This window comes from Zootoca vivipara, chromosome 2 (genome assembly GCF_965207765.1).
Source record: "Zootoca vivipara chromosome 2, rZooViv2.hap1.1, whole genome shotgun sequence".
NCBI classification, from domain to species: Eukaryota; Metazoa; Chordata; class Lepidosauria; order Squamata; family Lacertidae; genus Zootoca; species Zootoca vivipara.
In genome coordinates this window covers 83,781,605-83,789,918 of record NC_142584.1, presented here as the reverse complement: position 1 = coordinate 83,789,918, position 8,314 = coordinate 83,781,605, and the positions used below count along the sequence as shown (strand labels likewise).

At 49.2% G+C, this 8,314-nt stretch overlaps 1 protein-coding gene across 1 annotated transcript; it reads right to left on the bottom strand.

The window, feature by feature from the left end:
* Nucleotides 1-2,288: 2,288 nt before the first annotated feature.
* LOC148686946 (uncharacterized) lies at nucleotides 2,289-5,668 on the bottom strand. Its single transcript, XM_088664358.1, has 2 exons — nucleotides 5,092-5,668; nucleotides 2,289-4,189 (listed from the first exon to the last, which is right to left on the bottom strand). Exons 1-2 carry the CDS (start codon nucleotides 5,578-5,580, stop codon nucleotides 4,151-4,153), a joined length of 528 nt encoding a protein of 175 aa, XP_088520484.1. The 5' UTR covers nucleotides 5,581-5,668; the 3' UTR covers nucleotides 2,289-4,150.
* Nucleotides 5,669-8,314: the final 2,646 nt, after the last annotated feature.

Below are 8,314 nucleotides of genomic sequence, written 5' to 3'. Positions count from 1 at the left end.
CCTCTGTTCCCACCAAACTCACATCCCAAGGTGGTGGGTCACAAATCCCCTCCTTTTTATTCTGCACTCTTAGGCTACAACTGCACCAAACCTTCAAAGCACTATTCTACCTCTAACAGTCATGCATAACAAAAGAATCATTGGAACTGTAGCTTCTTAAGGGTGCTGAGAGTTATTAGGAGGCTCCAAGTCCCCTCACACAGCTACACTTCTCAAAGTATTTTAACTATCAATTGCTCTACCCAAGGAACTGTGGGAATTGTAGCTCTGCATGGGAGCTCTCAGAATTTGCATGAGTAGGACATACAATACAAAGGTGCCTTTAGGTAGTTTTCAGAAGGATAGAGTGATGAATTTTTAAAAAGTGTAACTGAAGCTTTTAAAAACAACTTTGTTTTCTGCTCAGTCTGCACTGAAGTCAAAGTCGTTCTACATCCCTCCCCAAAGCACTGTGATTTGAAATAAAAGGGCAGTTAATGAAGTAACTCTGTACGTCAGAGCTGTCCATCAAAGAGCTACACTCCTCTTCAGGATTCCAGTTTCCTCTCTGCCTGGAAATTTCTATTTATGGAGAATTTGGGGGGTGTTGCAAAAATGTACAAACAGTGGTGGTGATTGGGGGGGGGAACAGGTACCAATGTCACCCCAAGTTTTAAAGCAGCTTCAAAACCTTGGAGCTAGCCCGCTTCATCTTGGACCACCTCTGATTCTAAAATAGTCTGAATATCTCCAGGCATAGTTACAGGTAGGTAGCTATGTTGGTCTGATGTAGTCGAAACAAAATAAAAAAAAATCCTTCCAATAGCACCTTAGAGACCAACTAAGTTTGTCATTGGTATGAGCTTTTGTGTGCATGCACACCTCTTCAGATACCAATGTATATTGAAGAAGTGTGCATGCACATGAAAGCTCATACCAATGACAAACTTAGTTGGTCTCTAAGGTGCTACTGGAAGGAATTTTTTTTAAAATTTTATCTCCAGGCAGATATCCTGACCTTGGGCTCTTCCTTTATATAAGGCTAATGCACAGTATGCTTTAACAGTTAAGACTTTTGCGTTTACATTTACTAGGGGCCTTACACCAGAAGCTATGTTATTGAATCTCGCTTTCCGCCGTGACGAAATAATGTACCGTAATTTATGTAATCTATTTCAAAATTTACACCGATGCCATACGTTAGGTCATTATGTGATTCCGCCCCATTCATTTCCATGCAAGGCCAATGCAAGGCCAATGGAGGCAAACATAATTAGTTGTGTATCATTTGCGCACTAGAAGCAACAGCAGCAACAAACGCCAGTTGTATTCACTGGTCTGATTTCCATTTCGGAGATGGGGCGAACAAGGGAACACCAGCAATTTCCATTCCTGTTTCTGTTCTCATAGGAATTTTCCAACATTCCTAATATTTACCAATAAGTCACTTATAGTTTTGTTCTTAACTTGTTGAGAATTGCCTCTGAAATTTAACTTCAATGTGAGTCTCTTGAGCTCATACCCAAAATAAATGGATTCTCAGTCGCATAACATATGCGCCACAAATCACAGCATTATAATTCAGGACATATCCAGAGAGAAGCTTCTGGTGTTCTCATTTTGGCTTCTTTTAGGGCCCAAGATAAGCCCAGGAATTAATTAGCCATCACCTCCCCTGCTTCCTGCTTTTACTTTTGATTTTTGTCTTCTGCTACTGTTCTCTATGCCTACAATGGCCTTCTCGTCTTTATCCCTTAGGATACCTACTTTAAAATCTTCCTCCTTGAGTTTCACTCACTTTTTTTTTACTTTGCTGTAGCCATACCTGTCAGCACAGTTAACCATGCTGTAGTTAACCCATTTATCTCTGTTCCTTTTTCAAAAAAATTCTTCCACCTCCACATTACACATCTATAATAAAAGGGAAGCAAACGTGTGCAAGCACACTGATTTCACCTATTGATATATTTTTCAACAGTATATTCAAGACAACATATGATTGAACAAGAATAAAACTGTAAAACCTCATAGTAGAACAAGTGAGAAATGCTGAAAACACGGGGGGGGGATACAAAGTGTGCAAAAAGCAACATTGCAGCAGTTAAAACCAATTAAAAACCATCTGCCAAGATTTCAAAATATGTACACAAAAAAAGTTCTAGTTATAGATAGGTAGCCGTGTTGGTCTGAGTCGAAGCAAAATAAAAAAATTCATTCAGTAGCACCTTAAAGACCAACTAAGTTTTTATTTTGGTATGAGCTTTCGTGTGTGAAATGTACTCGGAGTCGAGAGTGAATTTCATGCTCTTTATTCAGCTCATAGTCATCAAGGAGAAGAGGAGAAGAAGAATGGCTCTTTTCCCAAAACCATCTGCTTATATACATTATTTACACAATGGGCCTTGCGTGATTGGCTACTTCAGGGCTACACCTGTGGGCCAATTATATTGTGGATTGACTTCTGCCTGCAGCCTGATTGGCTGCTCCTACAGGCCAATCAGGTAGCAGATTCACTTCTGCCAGCCGCCTGATTGGCTGCTCCAGCAGGCCAATCAGGTTGCGGATTCACTTCCACCTGGAGTTGGATTGGGTAGCTCCCGCTGATTCTGAATCCTATTGTTCTAGGATTTAGCTCAGTACATAACACCCCTCCCCTCTAAGTTCCAGTCGGATGGCGTTCTGCGCTGTGAAGGTCTGGAACTCCTCTGACGTGAATGCGGTTCCATTGTCCGAGACGAGGGTGTCAGGGAGCCCGTGGGTTGCAAACAGCTTACGTAGTACCCGGATGGCTGCCGCCGTAGAAGTGGACGGTACCAGTGCGACCTCCAGCCATTTGGTGTAGGAATCCACCACTATGAAGAATGTTTTTCCCTGGAAGGGGCCAGCGAAGTCCACGTGCAAGCGTGACCATGGATGTCGGGCGGACTCCCAGGGCTGGACTGGGGCCCTTGGGGGATCCGGGCGGGATTCTTGGCAGGTCTGGCAGTGTTGGACCCAGGCCTCTATCTCTCTGTCAATCCCCGGCCACCACACATAACTCCTGGCAAGGGCCTTCATCCTCACTACCCCTGGGTGTGTCTCGTGTAGGGCTGTGAGGACCCTTTTGCGGAGGGGCTGGGGAACCACAACCCTGCTTCCCCATAACAGGCACCCCTTGTGGGCCGACAGTTCATGTTTGCGGTTTGTGTAGCCAGCGAATTCTGGCCCGGGGCTGCTGCTGGGCCATCCTCGCCACACCCAGTCCAGGACCCGGGAGATGACCCTATCTTTTGTGGAATGGTGCGCAACTTCTTGTGCCTGAATGGGTCGGTCGGGAAGCAGCTCCAGGGTCATAACCTCTTGCGCAGGCGCTGGGTCGGGGCCTGTTTCTGGTAGTGGTAGCCTGCTGAGGGCGTCTGCGTGGCCCATCGCCTTCCCAGGGCGGTGGATTAGTGCATACTGGTAGCCGGCAAGGAAAATTGACCACCTGAGGACACGTGGAGACAACACTTGGGGGGTCTGCTTCTCGGGGGCAAACAGGCCAAGCAACGGCTTGTGGTCAGTCACTATGGTAAAGGGCCGCCCGTACAAGAAATCATGGAAATTTTTTTTACGCCCTTCACGATTGCCAGACCCTCCTTGTCAATCTGTGAGTAGTTTCGTTCGGCTGCAGCAAGCGTCTGGGAGAAGTATGCCACCGGCACCTCTCTTCCATCCGGGAGTTGGTGTCCCAGGACAGCGCCGATGCCATAGGGAGAGGCGTCGCATGCCAGCACCACTGGCAGCCTCTCGTCGAAGTGTGCCAAGACCGAGTTCGAGACGAGCAAGTCCTTGACTGCCTGGAATGCGGCCCTTTGTCGCTGGCCCCACACCCAAGGGGCCCTTTTTTCTAGGAGTCTGTGTAGGGGCTCCGCTACCGCTGCCTTATGGGGAAGGAAGGCATGGTAAAAGTTCAATAGTCCCAAGAATGACTGAAGTTCGGGCTTGCTCTTGGGCGCTGGGGCCTCACAAATGGCCCGTACCTTGTCACCGGTTGGATGGACCCCTTCTGCGTCTACCTTAAATCCCAGAAAGTCCACCTGCGGCACTCCCAGTAAACACTTTTCCCGCTTCACCTTGAGGCCCGCCGTCTGGAAACGGTGCAGGACGGAGCGGAGGCGGTCCTCAAATTCCTCTGGTGTGGGCCCGGCGATCAGTACATCATCGAAGAAGGGGGTGACGCCAGGAATCCCTTTAAGGAGAGAGTCCATTAGATTCTGGAATATGCCTGGTGCCACGCTAACGCCAAATTGCAGCCGCTTTACTCTGAATGCCCCTCTGTGCGTCACGATCGTCTGAGCCTCTGCTGTGGCTTCGTCCACAGGCAACTGTTGATACGCTTGGGCCAAGTCCAGTTTGCCAAAGATTTTTTGACCCAGCCAGGGTGGCGAGGACATGGCTGACCACTGGCACTGGGTATGCATGGGCTGTGAGAGCCTTGTTTATGGTGCATTGGTAGTCTGCACAGATGCGGACCGAACCGTTAGGCTTGACGGGTGTGACAATTGGAGTTTCCCAGGGGGCGTTGGGCACCGGCTCCAGCACTCCTTGCTCCACGAGCCGGTCCAATTCCTCGTCTATGCGGGGTTTCAGGGCGAACGGGACCCGGCGGGCCTTGTGCCTGATGGGTCGTACAGCGGGGTCTAGCTGTAGGGCAATGGGGGGTCCTGTATATCGTCCCAATGCCCCATCGAAAACCCCTGGAAACTCTTTGCATATGGCGTCCACGTCCACTTGTAAGCTAGTGCGGTTCACCCCGGTAACGGCTAGCCCCAGAGGTCCAAACCATGCCAGTCCCAGTAAGCTAACGTAGGGGCCCTTAACTACCAGCAAGTCCAATTGTTGCTTTCGCCCTCGATATTGCACCCTGAAGGTCCCCACCCCAATTGTAGGGACCTTACGTTTCTGGAAGTCCCGGAGGGTGAATGGGGCCGGCCTTAGTTTGGGACCCCCATTAGGGCACAGTTCCCTTAATGTTCGGGCCGAGATTATGGATAGAGTTGAACCCGTGTCCAGCTCCATGCGGCATGGGGCTCCCTCTATCTGTACCTCTATATAAATTTTCTCTGTGCTGGGATGGGGCAACTGGAATACCTGGTAGTCCGTGATCTCCGTCAAGTTGCCTTGGTGCATGGTGCCGTGTGACCTGGGGCTCCTGGGTCGGTCATCTGATGCTTGTTGACGGGTGAGTCGAGCCCGACACACCCGGGCGATGTGTCCCAATTTTCTGCACTGCCTACACTCTGCGTTGCGGAAACGACAGGTCCTCCTCTCGTGGTTCTCCCCGCAGCTTGCACAGTTCCCTCCTTCTCGTCGAGGCTGCTGTGGTGTGTGTGCTGCTTGAGTGCGCCGCTGTACTCGGTGTACTTCCTCCCTGTCAGATTCGGATTCGTCGGTGAGGTCTTCGTGGTAGACCCTCGGTTGGGATGGCGGGGCCGGTCGTGCCTCTTGCGTTGACCTCTCGGCGGCTTTGGTTGCCAGGGCTTCCTCCAGAGCAATCTGGAACGTGAGGTCTTTTTTGGCGTAGAGGCGTCGTTGCAACATCTCGTCCCTCAGGCCACCGACGAGGCGGTCACGAAGCATGTTCTCCAACTCTGAGAAGTTGCATAACCGGGCGGCTTGGCGGAGGGAGGTCAAAAACCCAGTTATGGTTTCCCCCGGGGCTTGCCGCTTTGCGTAGAAGGCATTTCGGCAAGCTACCACCGAGGGCTGTGGTGAGAAGTGCTCCTTCAGCCGTCCCATTATTGTTTTGTAAGAGATGGTAGCGACATCTCTAGGTGCAAGGAGAGCCCGGGCGATTTCAAACGTGTCCTCTCCACAGACGCTGAAGAATGTCGCCCTCTTCATGGCATCGTTGGTGACTTCTTTCGCTTGCAGGAGGAAGTTGAAACGGGCGGCGTACCCTTCCCAGTCTCCTGATGCTGGTTTGAATGGCGAGAAGCTGCTGTCGGTTGCCATTCTGGGTTCCTTGGGTCCTGGAGCTGAAGCCTGGATGCACGGTGCGATGCAGCGGTGCAGCAGGTGGCGGTGCCGCGGTGCAGTGCGTGGTGGCGGTCAGCTCAGCAGGATCCCACCTTCGTCGCCAGTGAAATGTACTCGGAGTCGAGAGTGAATTTCATGCTCTTTATTCAGCTCATAGTCATCAAGGAGAAGAGGAGAAGAAGAATGGCTCTTTCCCCAAAACCATCTGCTTATATACATTATTTACACAATGGGCCTTGCGTGATTGGCTACTTCAGGGCTACACCTGTGGGCCAATTATATTGTGGATTGACTTCTGCCTGCAGCCTGATTGGCTGCTCCTACAGGCCAATCAGGTAGCAGATTCACTTCTGCCAGCCGCCTGATTGGCTGCTCCAGCAGGCCAATCAGGTTGCGGATTCACTTCCACCTGGAGTTGGATTGGGTAGCTCCCGCTGATTCTGAATCCTATTGTTCTAGGATTTAGCTCAGTACATAACAGTGTGCATGCACACTTCTTCAGATACCTGAAGAAGTATTCTTCAGATACCTGGTATCTGAAGAAGTGTGCATGCACACGAAAGCTCATACCAAAATAAAAACTTAGTTGGTCTTTAAGGTGCTACTGAAGGAATTTTTTTATTTTACAAAAAAAGTTGTTAGGCAGGAGAAAAGGCCACCTGAAAAAAGTATCTGTAATTCTTGACGAAATAGCAGGTGAAGGAGCCAAATAGATGTCTCTGGGAAGGGAATCCCATAGCATGGGTGGTGCCACTGACAAATTTCAGTAAAAGAGGTGACAGAAGAAAGGTGCGTCAATGGGTATTTCTAGTTGGGGAGGAATATATGGGAGAACATGAGTTCTGCATGGGCACCAAGAGTCCATTAGTTGGTTCTGCCACACTCACATGTCTGAAAGACTGTCTCCACCCCTACTGGTTTTCTTGGGTGTTAAGATCTGCAGAGGGGCTCTCTTTGTATTCTGCCACCCTCACAAATGTGGGGAACAATGGCTCAGGAAAGGGCTTTATCTGTGGCAGCTGCTAAATTGTGCAACTCCCCCCACCCCACCCCCCACAGAGTTGCACCTTGCACCTTCATTGTACAGTTTTCACCATATGCTGACCTTTGACAGTTTATGTCTTTTATTTTGTGGGACCCACTTCTTTTGGTAAAATTCATAATGTTCTGTTCCATTTAGAATGGTGTTATACTTGTTTTATAATTGCTAACACCTTGGGACATTACAGTGGAGGGCAGGTAAGAAATCTAATAAATATCTTATTTTGTTGTTGTTTAATCATTTAGTGGTGTCTGACTCTTCGTGACCCCATGGACCAGAGCATGCCAGGCACTCCTGTCTTGCACTGCCTCCCACAGTTTGGTCAGACTCATGTTGGTAGCTTCAAAAACACTGTCCAACCATCTCATCCTCTGTCGTCCCCTTCTCCTTGTGCCCTCCATCTTTCCCAACATCAGGCTTTTTTCCAAGGAGTCTTCTCTTCTCATGAGGTGGCCAAAGTATTGGATCCTCAGCTTCAGGATCTGTCCTTCTAGTGAGCACACAGGGCTTATTTCCTTCAGAATGGATATGTTTGATCTTCTAGCAGTCCATGGGACTTTCAAGAGTCTCCTCCAACACCATAATTCAAAAGCATCAATTCTTCGACGATCAGCCTTCTTTTTGGTCCAGCTCTCACTTCCATACATCATGACTGGGAAAGCCATGGCTTTAACTATACGGACCTTTGTCAGCAAGGTGATGTCTCTGCTTCTTAAGATGCTGCCTAGGTTTGTCATTGCTTTTCTCTCAAGAAGCAGGCGCCTTTTAATTTTGTGACTGCTGTCACCATCTGCAGTGATCATGGAACCCAAGAAAGTAAAATCTCTCACTGCCTCCATTATTAAACATTACTTGTTTCACTCCCATACTGTGTAAAGAACCCTCTGATAACAATCATACAAGGGCCACAGACCATGATTAGTAGGAATGTAAGAATCTGTATTAGACTGAGACAGACCTTTGATCCATCTAACAAAGTGTTGCCTACACTCAGGGCTGGCCCACCCGTGAGGCCAGGGGAAGCAACTGCATCAGGCGGCAGGATCCACCAGGGCAGCAGATCCCAATTTCAAACTTTATTTCCACCTTGTTCCTGATGCGGTTCTTTCCTCACCCCGTGGGGAAGGGGTCACCATCTTGGGGTTCGTCTCAGGTGCCAATATGCCTTTGGCTGGCCCTGCCTAAACTGACTGGCAGTGGCTTTCCAGAGTTCTTCTTCTGCCATGCATGGAGATGCCAGAATTTGAAACTGAAGCCTGTTGCCTGCAAAGGACGTCCTCTGCCACTGAGTTA